The sequence below is a fragment of the Entelurus aequoreus genome, linkage group LG07, assembly GCF_033978785.1.
Source record: "Entelurus aequoreus isolate RoL-2023_Sb linkage group LG07, RoL_Eaeq_v1.1, whole genome shotgun sequence".
Taxonomy (NCBI): Eukaryota; Metazoa; Chordata; class Actinopteri; order Syngnathiformes; family Syngnathidae; genus Entelurus; species Entelurus aequoreus.
The window spans coordinates 79960898-79975995 of record NC_084737.1 but is presented as its reverse complement, the minus strand read 5'-3'; the positions used below and the strand labels follow the sequence as shown (position 1 = coordinate 79975995).

Sequence of the window (15098 nt, the reverse complement as noted above, 5' to 3'; positions counted from 1 at the left end):
AGGGTGCTGTTTCATGAACACATGTTGGCTGGTGCTGTGAGCGAAGGTTATATTTCGGAGTGTCTGCTGTGTGGGGTGTAGTATGGCTAGATCCCTACTGCAACTTTATCTGAGCAAGGTCGGTCCCCAGGTGAAATTCAACTCATTAGTTGCTGTATCATGTAATTTTGTGGGTTGACAATTAGTCAGACAGCTTTAACCACTGATCAGGGATGTAACGAAACAACAATGTCATATGTCACATTATCACGGGATTATTGAATGTGCTCAAAAAGTACTTAAAATAACTACAAACCCCGTTTCCATATGAGTTGGGAAATTGTGTTAGATGTATGGTAAATATAAACGGAATGCAATGATTTGAAAATCATTTTCAACCCATATTCAGTTGAATATGTTATAAAGACAACATATTTGATGTTCAAACTGATAAACATATATTTTTTTTATGCCAGCAACACGTGACAAAGAAGTTGGGAAAGGTGGCAATAAATACTGATAAAGTTGAGGAATGCTCATCAAACACTTATTTGGAACATCCCACAGGTGAACAGGCAAATTGGGAACAGGTGGGTGCCATGATTGGGTATTAAAGTAGATTCCATGAAATGCTCAGTCATTCACAAACAAGGATGGGGCGAGGGTCACCACTTTGTCAACAAATGCGTGAGCAAATTTTTGAACAGTTTAAGAAAAACCTTTCTCAACCAGCTATTGCAGGGAATTTAGGGATTTCACCATCTACGGTCCGTAATATCATCAAATGGTTCAGAGAATCTGGAGAAATCACTGCATGTAAGCAGCTAAGCCCGTGACCTTCCATCCCTCAGGCTGTACTGCGTCAACAAGCGACATCAGTGTGTAAAGGATATCACCACATGGGCTCAGGAACACTTCAGAAACCCACTGTCGGTAACTACAGTTGGTCGCTACATCTGTAAGTGCAAGTTAAAACTCTCCTATGCAAGGCGAAAACCGTTTATCATTAACACCCAGAAACGCCATTGGCTTCGCTGGGCCTGAGCTCATCTAAGATGGACTGATGCAAAGTGGAAAAGTGTTCTGTGGTCTGACGAGTCCACATTTCAAATTGTTTTTGGAAACTGTGGACGTCCGGACCAAAGAGGAAAAGAACCATCCGGATTGTTATAGGCGCAAAGTTGAAAAGCCAGCATCTGTGATGGTATGGGGGTGTATTAGTGCCCAAGACATGGGTAACTTACACATCTGTGAAGGCACCATTAATGCTGAAAGGTACATACAGGTTTTGGAGCAACATATGCTTATTTCAGCAAGACAATGTCAAGCCACGTGTTACATCAACGTGGCTTCATAGTAAAAGAGTGCGGGTACTAGACTGGCCTGCGTGTAGTCCAGACCTGTCTCCCATTGAAAATGTGTGGCGCATTATGAAGCCTAAAATAGCACAAGGGAGACCCCCGGACTGTTGAACAACTTAAGCTGTACATCAAGCAAAAATGGGAAAGAATTCCACCTGAGAAGCTTAAAAAATGTGTCTCCTCAGTTCCCAAACGTTTACTGAGTGTTGTTAAAAGGAAAGGCCATGTATCACAGTGGTGAACATGCCCTTTCCCAACTACTTTGGCACATGTTGCAGCCATGAAATTCTAAGTTCATTATTATTTGCAAAAAAACAAAAAAGTCTATGAGTTTGAACATCAAATATGTTGTCTTTGTAGTGCATTCAATTGAATATGGGTTGAAAAGGATTTGCAAATCATTGTATTCCGTTTATATTTACATCTAACACAATTTCCTAACTCATATGGAAACAGGGTTTGGTAAAATAGACTCACTGGTAGCATGTTTTGTGTTTATGCTTCACTGAGAACATTTTATTTGTCAGATTGTATCTGTTTAAATGGCTAAGCTTCTATTGTTTTAAATATAGGTTTGTACGGTAGCACTTTGATTTATTTAAATGAAAACTGCGTAATAAAGTACATTTTTTACTATTATTACTTATTATTCCCGGCGGGCATTGTGGCGTCCTACTCTGTTTAATGTTCCTTGAACGCAATGTAAAAACCCCTCTGTGTAGTTGGGCTGGGCGATGTAAACCTAAACTGATATCCCAGTATTTTTAGGCCTAATGTTGATATTACGATAACAATCGGTATTTTAAACAAAACGTGCAAAGTGTTTAGTTTAAACTCAACACCACATTACTGTTACTGCTAGTGTCTATGGATGTTCTCATTCATCCAGGTCATTGTAATCTCAGGGCATTCAATCGATCGCAACTGGACTGTTTGGTTTGAAACCAAACCAAACAGTCCAGTTGCGATTGACTGTTACTAATAGTGTTCTGAAAATTACTTTTAAAAAGTAATTATAGTTACTCGTTACTAACCCAAAAAAGTATTTTAATGACTAATGGAATTACTTTTTAATAAATGTAATTAAGTACTAGGTTTTAATGCGTTACTTAAAATAAAAACTTCAGATATGTCATATGCAGTTTGAAAGAAGTTTATGAGAGCATCGTGTGCGTATGCCTTTTAAAAGATGGTGTTAAACGATGTATGACGTCTGCAAGGGTTTCAACTGAACTGTATTTGTTAGCTTTAGCAGTTCGCAGCGACAGTTTGTCGTCTTCGACGGCTGTTCTGTTGAATGTTTTTATCGGCTTGTGTTACCTCTGGTTAATAAAGAGGAGCTGCCGCCCGCCCCCGCCATCGGCCGAAGCTACAATGTGGTCACATTGGCTGTGCGCAAAGGCGAATGTGGCGGGGGGGTCAGTTTGGGCAATGACACTCCGGATGTGCGCAACACCCTTCCCGTGCGCCGGACCCTTCCTCAGCTACAGTGCCCTCCGGCGGCGGCCCGTAGCAAACAGCCATAAAAATGCACATCAATGTCGCCGGTAGGGCTGGGCGATATGGACAAAAAAGTATATCTCGATATATTTTTACTTAAACTCAATATTCGATGTATATCTCGATATATTTTCCGGTGAAAGTATACATATAAAGATATTATTTTATTAGGTATATTCACTGAAATTGAAGTGAATGACAACTGTACTGTAAACAAAACACTTTTATTAACCCAGTTAGTCAAGATGGGTATTTACAGCAGAGAAAATAAACTGTTTAAGTAGCACAGGATTACATAACATTAATAAAATAGAAAAATATTATTTCTACGTAAAATAAATAGCTGTGCAAATTGTATCAAACTGAGATAAAAAAATGTATCTTCAAGCAGGCACTTTTTAATTCCCAGTCGACGATGTAATGGACTGTCACACAAGTAAGTGACTTGACTTAATTGTGCGGCTATGATCTTCCTCACTTCGGCGGACATTTTTGGCAGCATTTCTCGTGCGAAATATGCCCGGCTTGGCAACTCGAGAACGGTTTTGATTTGGGCTTACATGGTCAAATGAATGTTTTATCCAGACGCATACATTTGTCTAAATGTGGCCAACTAGACGCATTGTTGGTTTCTTGGACGTCATCTACATCGCTAAACGAAAAATCTAAACAAGAGAATCTCTCTGCCATCTTCCACTATTTTTTTAAAATATATAAATCGCCCGCTTGATTATTCCCTCTTCTCTTCTATGACTCTCTCGTCGTCATTTGGGATGTCTGTTGTGATTTCCCTTCGTGGTTCCATGACCCGCCCTATCCTGCCTCTGATTGGCCTGTCCCTAATGTTTTGCTCTAATCTCAACCAATCTTGATTCATCATAGTAAACAACCAACCATTCATGGATGTTCTTATACGTGCAAGCAAGTCTTGGAAGGAGGATGGGGAGGGTTTTAGTAGGCCATGGAGTGTTGAGGAACACAACAAATAAGCGGTATTTGGTCATTTCAACGTGAAATAAATTATGTCGATATTTCGATATTTTCTTAATTCATGTCTTGTTGAAAAATATATTTATATATCTTACAAACTCGATATATCGCCAAAGCTTAATCGCCGGTGTGGCGATTATTGTCTCAAATATATATCTCTTTGTAAAATATACCGGTATTAACAGTATTACCGGTATACCGCCCAGTCCTATCGTCTAGCATTCCTCTGAGTATTGAACGATTACTTTGTTGCTCGGACAGCAATGTGTTTATATGAGCTTGGACTGGGGTACCGTATTTTTTGGACTATAAGTCGCAGTTTTTAGTTTGGCCGGGGGTGCGACTTATACTCAGGAGCGTCTTATGTGTGAAATTATTAACACATTACAGTAAAATATCAAATAATATTATTTAGCTCATTCACGTAAGAGACTAGACATATAAGATTTCATGGGATTTAGCGATTAGGAGTGACAGATTGTTTGGTAATGTTTGGTAATCTATATGTTATAGTTATTTGAATGACTCTTACCATAATATGTTACGTTAACATACCAGGCACGTTCTCAGTTGGTTATTTATGCCTCATATAACGTACACTTATTCAGCCTGTTGTTCACTATTCTTTATTTATTTTAAATTGCCTTTCAAATGTCTATTCTTGGTGTTGGCTTTTATCAAATAAATTTCCCCAAAAAATGCGACTTATACTCCAGTGCGACTTATATATGTTTTTTCCTTCTTTATTGTGCATTTTCGGCCGGTGCGACTTATACTCCGAAAAGTATGGTATGTCGTTTCTTAATGGGAAAATACGTTAATACCTCTTGTTTTCATGTTAGCATTTAAGCTACCGAGCTGGCGCCAGTCAGTCCGTAAGTTTAACAAACTGCAGTTATCAAGGTTTTTCGATCATTTTCATTTAAAACCGGTAATACTTACCGTCGATTGTTTTACTGCGTTTATCATTAATACCGTTTATCATTACATCCCTAGAACGCATGCATGTATTTGTAATTTTCTATTTTCACAATTAATAACAAGTTAGGCTGCTATTTGTTAAGTTATAATTGCACTCGAACCATGCGCACTATGCTCAAGATGAAACACATTTTCTGTAATGTGTTGCTACCATTGTTAGTTGTGTGGTCTGCCTATAGGTCACTTGGTTCCTGTTAAGGGGCTACCTCTTAATAAGAAATGAAAAAGAAGTGGATGTGTATCATTAATGGATTGAAATGGATGTAATGCTGTAATGAGTGCCAAATAATAGCATAGTCGTTTTTAGTACTTGGTTGTGACCAGCAGGTGGATATTCTAGCCAAATGCCCATTTTAAAGATTGATGGATTTGCGGTAGAAAATGGATGGATGGATGGATTTATTAGGTTGTCTTTGCTATTGAAGTTAGCATTTGAGTAACGCTTTTGCTGAGTGCTTTCATAAATAGGACTCATTTTCTCTCTGTGCTTTTGTAGGTGTTCTCCCAAAAACATGCTTGTTGTGTTAATCAGTGACTCTCAACGGTGCATAATCCTGGGCCGATAAAATGTTTTCCTGCATGATATATTGTCCCAAAAATTATTTACGGTAAACAATTGTACTGTTAGTATTCATTTTGAGATCGATTAAAGCACAGTGACAATAAAAGCATCATTTAATCTAATGATATCATAATATAAAAAGATAATAAGACAAGTAACATTTTCCTAAGTAAGTAAACGAACGATAAAAATAAAATGGACTCTTGATCTTTGTTGGCAAGAATTGCACCTAAATAAATGTATAATATCTTGAAGAGCAATTTTTTCCCAAATTGGAAAAATTTCCACTTCATTTTCCAACAAATTCGGCATACTGGCTTGTTAATCCGTGTTGATCAGCCAATCTTGCTCATTGGGTTTGAAGATGAAATATTCCCATACGGGGACATTTGATTTGCAATCTGCTTTGTTTCCTCCTAATTTTTGTCACGCTTCTCACTAGCGAGGCTCTGTGACTGTCGGAAGCTAGCAATCCCACCTACACTAAGAGACAGAGATTGTGGATGACTGACTGACAAGAGGATTCACCCTGTTCATTTTAATTCTACTCAAGAGCGAAAGTGCTCAGGGGACGAGAGCGAGTTAGCCCTCTTGCACGCTGTTTGAAAGCAAACGCACACAAACACGGCAATTTATTGATGCCGGCAAATGTATCGAATTCATTTTCATTTATTGTGGGATTAATTGACTAATAGGCCTATCCCTAATTGTGCATATGTGTGAATGGTTGTTGAATGTGCCCTGTTCATGACTTCCTGGGATAGGCTCCAGCTAAACTGACCAGTAGAAAAGGATCAGCCAACTAGAGTTCTTTAGTGTTCAAGTTGACTTGTGTATACCTCAGAGCCACAGGTTTCAATGTCTCTTTTTCACTGTTCTGTTTTCACTCTTTGTTTAAACACGTTGATGATTGTTTAGTATGCAGTATTTCCTCCGGTTCTCAAAAGAGAAATGAATTGCTTACATTGAGCGTACATTCCCCAAGGGATTTTTTTAAACACCCAAGTCAGTGTGTCACATCATGACAGTGTTTGTTAGACCGAGCCTTTTTCCCAGAAGCTGACACCAGTTTCCGCCAATCGCAGGCCTCTCTAATATGGCGGGAACTGGAGGAAGAAGAGGAAGAGGGCCTTGATGAAGGCCCGCGTGGAGCATTCCGCTCTGGTCTGCGGCGGCGGCCACAGCAAATGCACAGGGCGAGGGATGAAGAAGATGAAGACAGGGAACGGCACAGGAGTCATCGCAGTCCTGACGACGACCGTGTACGATATTTTGTCCTGGGCACCATGGCCGCCGTGTTTGCCCTTTTGATCAATTTACTTTATCCTCTCCTTCACAAAGCCAAGTGGGCCTGAGCTGCACTAATCTTTCAAGGGCTCAACGCTTGGCATGCAAGCTAGATCAAAGGAGGAAATAAAGGAAGCTGCTGATGTTCTGACAGTGCTGTGGACCCTCAGCTCATTTCTAGAAGATATGATCCTACATTTGCACAAGGAATCACAACCTGAACTGGACATCAGCTCTTGTTTTTGTTTTTTTTCTGCATTTCTTAAGCTTTTGTCTCTGTCAAGTCAAAATTCTTCTTTTCACCACTTGATGCAGTTTGGTTTAGTTTTGTTCGTGGGTTTGCTTTTGTCGCTTGGGAAAGCTGGCACTAAATGGTCGGCAGTGGAGACATTTCCATTGAATCATCGACACAAAATTCCAACAAATCGCGTCTTGAATCAATGTTTGAGCTACGACGGTCTGCAGTACTCAGGTCAACCACTCAGGGAGAATATCTGATCAAAGTTATGATTGTTGATAAAAGCCCAGCGCATGATTATTAGGTCTTAATAGCTGCGTTTTTCTGAGATGTTAGCGACATGTCCTGGACGCATTTGTCTTTTTAAGTACTTTGTTTGCAGGCTGTGTCAGACTTTATCAGGATCATGAATGCTTCACGCTTAGCTCTAGACCAGGGATGTTCAACTAAATTGATTTCGAGGCCACATTTTCAGAAAGCTAAGAACTGGGGGAGGCCAGGCTTTTCCCTTCTTTTTTAGTTTTATTTGTATATTATGGAGAACCAACGTCTTCAACATTAAACATTGATTAGTGTTTTTTTTTGGAGTCTGCTTCCAAAATGTGAGCCGTCTAACACATTTTTTAACTGAACTGTCGGGCTACCAGTTGAATAGCCCAAATTATAAAAAAGAGAAGACCTAAAATAGAACTATGACCTTATAACTAAAGACGTTGAACCAATGAATAACCGACTGCATCTGAAGTAAACAAGCTACAGCAACACCTTAGTTACATAAATCACATTGAAAAAAAACCTATAACTGCCAAAAAGGAGAGGACTCAAAAGAGGGCCTTGAGGAACACCTCAGTTATGTAAATCACAAGTTCGGACCCCAGTGTTCTATGTTTGCTAGCAGGGTTCAAATGTCAATGCAAGGATCTGCCAATGTGTTCACAGTGGTCCAAGCCCCTCTATACAACAGCAGCACTCTAGTGTTTTTAGCAGTTTGCTGCAAAAATGTTTGTCTCCCAATTTTTGAACTGAACTTGGGGGCCGGTATGGTGCCATTCCCGGGCCGGATTTGGCCCCCCAAGCCGCCATTTGAATAGCCCTGGTCTAGACATTGGAGCTACTAAAAGTGTTAGTGATGTAAGCAAGTTAAATGGAGTCCAGCGGAAACTTAAGAAATTGAGGACTCTAATGAAAAATAAAATATTGCTTTACTGCGGGGTTACCCCAAACCATGATTGAGGAACCTAAAAGGGTCACAAATATGTTTTTTTTTTAAATTGTTTTTAAATTATGAAAGGGCAAATTTTCTATCAAATGTGGATGTCATAAATGCACGGCCGGTTTTTAAATTGGTAGTTTTGTATATACGTCTATATCCTTATATATGCTTGTATATATTATAATGACATAAAATGATCTATTAAATCAGAGTGATCTATTTTAAATTTGGGTCTCAGGCTAAAAAGTCACATTAAAAGGTTTATATGTGTAAAATGTTCACTAGGGACTTATTGGGAATACTTAATGGCAGAGATGTTTAATGTGTTGCACTGTTGGCGTCCCCTCAGAGAATATCATTTGGTTGGTAGCTCCCCTTTGTCCACGAAACACACTTTCTACAGCATATTTTGCTGTATTCTCACTGTAAGAAACTGTTTTTTGCCTGTGTTCTTTTCTGTTTTCAATCAATGTATTTTATTTTATTTTTTCAAATGTATTTTGATGATTTAAATCATTGTATGATGTGTTTTTAGGAAGATATTTAAATACAATTCTCGCAATGTTATTTTGCCTTGAGTAGAACATGTAAAGCAATCTAGAGCTCTTAATTGTCCTCGTAGTATACAATAATATATTTGACAGTGGAGAAATATTCGGCACAGACCAAAAGTTTGGACACACCTTATCATTCAATGTGTTTTCTTTATTTTCATGACTATATACCTTGTAGATTGTCACTGAAGGCATCAAAACTATGAATGAACACGTGGAGTTATGTACTTAACAAAAAAAGGTGAAATAACTGAAAACATGTTTTATATTCTACTTTCCTCAAAATAGCCACCCTTTGCTCTGATGACTTTTTTGCGCACTCTTGGCATTCTCTCGATGGGCTTCAAGAGGTAGTCACCTGAAATGGTTTTTACTTCACAGGCGTGCTTGAAGCTCATCGAGAGAATGCCAAGAGTGTGCAAAGGGCGGCTATTTTGAATAAACTAGAATATAAAACATGTTTTCTGTTATTTCACCTTTTTTTGTTAAGTACATAATTCCACATGTGTTCATTCATAGTTTTGATGCCTTCAGTGACAATCTACATTGTAAATAGTCATGAAAATGAAGAAAACATTGAATGAGGAGAAGGTGTGTCCAAACTTTTGGCCCGTACTGTACATGTAAAAATGCACTGCTGTGGTATAGTTGTGATTATGGATAATGCTGATCTCAGGGACTTCTGACTGCAACCTAACCTGCCTTGCCTTTAAACGTACACACATGGAATTGTTTCGTCAACATATGCAATATGGAGGATGAATGCATGCATGTGCATTATGTAATAGGAAGACGCTCTGCAATAATGTATCTTACATACCTACGTTCAAATATTGCTTTCTAATATATGTACAATTTTCTACTTTTCTGACAATAAAATGTCCCCATTTCTCATTTGAATGGATTTGTATTATTAATCAGTCATTTTACATCCTCAAGATGATTTTAAAACCAACGTGATTTATCATCGCTGCTGGTTTATTTTACAGGCTTCGAGCCAGTCGTTGTTCGGGGCTGACCTGGACTCTGAAGGACAGTCCAACCTGACCGCGGAGGTGTCCTCTGGTCTCTTTGCGCACTCTGGAGACTGTGCAGCGCCGTCCTACAGCAACATGGAGGATGTGGACTGATCTGCCACCCCCCCAACAACACAACACCTTGGTGCTCATCATTATGTCAACGCCTCAGTTTGGGCCTCGGGATTCCATTTTTTGAGTGCCACCTGCTTTCATGCTCTAGTGTTGGGACACCCGGCCTTTGGGACTTGTCAATGGTCTTCCGCACCAAGACATTTTCTCCATAATTGGCTCACTTGAATACCAAAGGGTGTTCATAAATTCCACAGAAGTTATTTAAACGGTTGGAAACAAGAAAGCGATCGCACCTTGTTCTCTGTTGTCAAAGTCACTGCTGACCAGCCCCTTTGATCTTTGAGGGTGAATTGAAATTTGTTGTAATGTGTTTAAATTTATACTGTTGGTAACTTTTTCTTTTTGAATTCCCTGATTAGATTGCGTGTGGGAATTGTAGCATTGAAAACCGTCAAACTGGTGCAGAGCTACTTTTTGTAACAGAGGGTGCGTTATTTTCTTTTGGTATTTTGTTCCTTTACCTTATTTTCGGTTAACTTTAGATACTCAAATCCTGTGGATGCAATTGTCAAAAGCTTCAGTGTAAACTGAAATGTGCATGTTTGCATGTTCCTACATGTCGTATAACCAGTCCTCGTAAAACAAAACACAATCTGCTGACATATTTGCTAGGTCTCATTCTTTCTGTTTTTTTTCTCCCGGACTGCATATTAAAGGGGTCTTCATGAATGCTGCTGTGGATACATGTAAATTATTAATATAAATAAAACATAATTTGGAGGATTTACTGCATGTGTGGTGTTGTGACAAAATAGTGATGGTCTAGTTTTCTTTGAGCATGTTCACTCCGCATATTTGTATACGAGAAGTTTCGAGGGTTGTGCATACATTTAGATTTTGCTTGCTTTTAAAAATATAGGAAAATAGATTTGATTAGTTTGTAAATTCGGACGGCGTGGCAAAGTTGGTAGAGTGGCCGTGCCAGAAATCGGAGGGTTGCTGGTTACTGGGGTTCAATCCCCACCTTCTACCATCCTAGTCACGTCCGTTGTGTCCTTGGGCAAGACACTTCACCCTTGCTCCTGATGGCTGCTGGTTAGCGCCTTGCATGGCAGCTCCCGCCATCGGTGTGTGAATGTGTGTGTGAATGTGGAAATACTGTCAAAGCGCTTTGAGTACCTTGAAGGTTGAAAAGCCATATATAACCCATTTATTATAAATGTACCACATGGGCACTGCAAATTGTAAATATTTAAAATTGTATTACCATAGAAATGTCCCTAGTTTTAAGAGCTAGTGACTTACTCATTGGACTTTACATCACAATATTAATTCTAGCATGAAAGATGATATTTTGTCTATTCTAGTTTAAGAATGTTAACATTTAGAAAATAACTTTGGTTTTGGTTTTCCCCACATGGAAAATCTTGTTGATCGAGAGGAGCCAGATGAGGTGGTTCGGGCATCTGGTCAGGATGCCACCCGAACGCCTCCCTAGGGAGGTGTTTCGGGCACGTCCGACCGGTAGGAGGCCACGGGGAAGACCCAGGACACGCTGGGAAGAATCTCCTCTCTGGTCAACAAAAGCACCTTGAAGATTCTAGCGGGAACTCTCATTCAACCCTTTTTCGATTACACATGCACCTCCTGGTACCCTAGCACCTCCAAAACCCTCAAATCTAAACTCCAAACATCCCAGAACAAGCTAGTCAGGTTACTTCTAGACCTCCACCCCAGATCACACCTCACTCCTACCCACTTCTCCAAAGTGGGCTGGCTCAGGGTAGAGGACAGAGTAAAACAACTTGCACTGAGCCTAGTCTATAAAATCCGCTACACTTCCCTTATACCGAAGCACATGTCAAACTACTTCCTTAACGTAAATGACCGCCATAACCACAACACCAGGGGGAGTTCCACAAACCACGTTAAAACCCAGATTCAGATCTAACAAAGGTCTTAACTCATTCTCCTTCTATGCCACATCACTATGGAATGCACTCCCAACAGGTGTATAAGAAAGTGCATCTCTATCCTCCTTCAAAACCGAACTAAAACACCTCCAGGCAACTTCAACCCTTGACTAACACCCTCCCTCCCACATCCCACCTCCCCGGATTGTAAATAACCAAATGTAAATAATCAAATGTATTTTCTAATGTATATACTTGTTCTTATGCTATCTGAACTCACTATGTTCTCTGCTCGCTGTACATATCCTACCAAGTCAGACCTACACTGTTTCAATGCCCATTTCTCTGATGATGCAATTGTTGATGACTGAAGTGCTGATATCAACCAAACCCTCCTCATCCCTCCCCCCGGATTGTAAATAATTCAATGTATATACTCTTGATGATCTTGTGCGATGACTGTATTATGATGATAGTATATATTTGTACCATGAATTGATTACGTGGACCCCGACTTAAACAAGTTGAAAAACGTATCCGGGTGTTGCCATTTAGTGGTCAATTGTACGGAATATGTACTGAACTGTGCAATCTACTAATAAAAGTTTCAATCAATCAATCTCTCCCGGCTGGCCTGGGAACGCCTCGGGATCCCCCGAGATGAGCTGGACCAAGTGGCTGGGGAGAGGGAAGTCTGGGCTTCCCTGCTTAGGCTGCTGCCCCCGCGACCCAACCGGGGATAAGCGGAAGAAGATGGATGGATGGATGGATCCCGAGGATGCCTGATTTAAGAATTGCAAGTTGAATAATGCTGCTTTTCAGCATAAATTGCAAAGTGCTGCTAATTTCTAGATACACACATTTTAATTTGTCTTATCAAGTGGAAGAAAACCTTGTTGTTTGTTTTGAAAGCTTTACATGGACTGGCACCTCAGTATATCTCGGACCTCATCCAAATTTACACTCCTGCGCGCGCTCTGAGGTCCGAGAGCCAGCTCCAGCTCGTATGTGCCCAAGACCAGACTTAAATCCAGGGGAGACAGGGCCTTCTCTGGAACACTCTGCCCCTCCATGTTCAAACTGCTCCCACAGTGGAGTGTTTTAAGTCTTGTCTTAAGACCCACTTTTATTCTTTGGCTTTTAACACTATGTGAGTTGTGTGGTCCTCTGTCTGTGTTTTTTTTTTTTATAAATGTTGATTTCTATTTACTGTTTTAATTGGTTTTACCCTTTAAAATCGTTTTTAAGCATATTTATTTTTATATTGGTTTTATATTTATTTATTTTTTGTTTTTATTCAGTCATTGGTGGAGCTAAGGATAATATTTGAATATTGTTTTTAATATTGTGCAGCACTTTGGAAACATTTTTGTTGTTTAAATGTGCTATATAAATCAAGTGGATTGGATTGGATTGGAATTAGCTAGCAGCACGGACAGATACTTTTACTGTTTTCCCTAAATTCTAGTCTTTTTATTTTATATCTTGTCAAACTTTTTTGCAGTGGTGAATCTTTATGATATTGCAGTAGTCACGCATAAATTAGTTTTGCAATCGAATTCAATTACTTTAAAAAAAACAAACAGTTATTAAAAACGTATTTAAATTGATAATTTCAATATTTATTCAAATCTTATGTATTAATAAAATATATATTTTAATGCACAGACTACGTTAAGTGGAGCCAGATGCATTGCTTTACTTCGCCTCTGGGTGGCGCTCAAGACCCACTGTGTACTGTAGCAGTAACCAATAGAAGAAGACCATACAGCCGGCTCAAAACAAGGAAGTGAATCAGGAAGCTTCGGATAACTAACATAAGTTATTAAGTGTGTTTTATAGCAGTCGGACACTAGTGGCTTTACTCATGGCCGACACCAGTGGAAATGTCAACCGCAATGGTGAAGACGACGACGAAACAAATGGCCGGAGTGTCCCCGCGATAGACGAGGGTCCACCGGCGTGTCTTGCCAGTCCTGGACGCAGTAAAAGACTAATTCTACATGTGGATCTGAACAACACCATTCTGGTGTCAGACGCCGCGACGAGCCAAGGAACTGTTGCTGCTCTGGAATATTTCATGACGACTGTGACGTGGGGCAAAATGAACAAAGGTAAAAACATTTTTTTTTTAAATAAATAAAAAATAAATCGAGATTTTTGTTGGCGCTGAGTCAGCCGGTGCGCAATAGTCCGTACACCGAATTCCGTTTAAAAAACATGACATTGGAAAGACCATATATATATATCTCATCAGTGTAGCTATTCAGATTTGACAATGATCGACACTAAATACGTTAGTGTGGAATGTGCCGAATGGCAGGTCTGGAAGAGGACGTCACGTTAAAACAATAACGTCATTGTCTCTTGTGCGCCAACTTGACCAAATGCGTAAGTTGGTAATAAAGCACATATTTAACTCGGACTCTTGAATAGCAGCGCTTCATTGAAATCCCCGGATGTTGTGTTAAAACTCCAAAAATGTCATTCATTTGCGTATTTGACAATATACTTTACAATTCCTTCTACAGATTTTGACAATTTTATGCCATTTCTTTTTCATTTGCCGAAAGCTTTATTCTTCTTTGTCAAGTTTCAATTCCCATTTATGGCAACATCATTTTTACTCGACAGTTCAGGACAATTTAGTTAAAGTTAAGTTAAAGTTAAAGTTAAGTTAAAGTTCCAAGTTGTCACACACAGATACTTTTTCTTTTTCTTATGCCTTCTGATCTCTCTCTCTCTCTCTCTCTCTCTCTCTCTCTCTCTCTCTCTCTCTCTCTCTCTCTCTCTCTCTATGTCCACTACTTGATGTCCATACCCCCCCCATCCCCCTCCACACCCCTGATTGTAAATAATGTAAATAATTCAATGTGATTATCTTGTGTGATGACTGTATTATGATGATAGTATATATCTGATAGTATATATCTGTATCATGAATCAATTTAAGTGGACCCCGACTTAAACAAGTTGAAAAACTTATTCGGATGTTACCATTTAGTGGTCAATTGTACGGAATATGTACTTCACTGTGCAACCTACTAATAAAAGTCTCAATCAAAAAAAAAAAAAAAAAAAAAGCCCATCTGCCGTGGAAAAGTTGCCATTATCACATTTTCACAAATAGACTAAATGTTTCACAAATGTTAAACTGTGTTTTTATGAATCTTCAGGGTCTGTGGGATAATCTAGTCCAGATTTAGGAAGTCCAGGTAATGGGATTTTTGTTCTGGACCTGCTCTAAAATGGTCGCAAATAATAGAATGTTGCACAATAAACTATTTTATAATGAATCTCCAATAAATAAACACTTATATTTATATTCTTGTCACAATACTGTTTTTTGTTGTTATCTTGCACTTGTGACACAATGATGCAATGATCACAACGTTGCCAGTAGTAAGTATCAGTCTGGTATCGACAATC

At 39.2% G+C, this 15098-nt stretch overlaps 2 protein-coding genes across 6 annotated transcripts in view; both read left to right on the top strand.

The window, feature by feature from the left end:
• LOC133654306 (ubiquitin carboxyl-terminal hydrolase 19-like) overlaps positions 1 to 10543 on the top strand; it is a 54785-nt gene extending 44242 nt beyond the window's left edge. For 2 of the 5 annotated variants that reach the window (XM_062054599.1, XM_062054598.1), the window contains exon 26: positions 9655 to 10543. In XM_062054599.1, coding sequence (XP_061910583.1) covers positions 9655 to 9795 — 141 coding nt within the window. In that variant the 3' untranslated portion in view covers positions 9796 to 10543. Of the gene's footprint in view, positions 1 to 6458; positions 8861 to 9654 lie in introns of those variants that run through there. The other 3 variants (XM_062054597.1, XM_062054600.1, XM_062054596.1) reach the window with 2 other exon arrangements.
• Positions 10544 to 13430: 2887 nt separating this feature from the next.
• Positions 13431 to 15098, top strand: part of LOC133654307 (uncharacterized) — a 14841-nt gene continuing 13173 nt past the window's right edge. Inside the window, exon 1 of the mRNA XM_062054601.1 lies at positions 13431 to 13783. Within this exon, the coding sequence (XP_061910585.1) occupies positions 13537 to 13783 (247 nt within the window). The 5' untranslated portion in view covers positions 13431 to 13536. The remainder of the gene's footprint in view (positions 13784 to 15098) is intronic.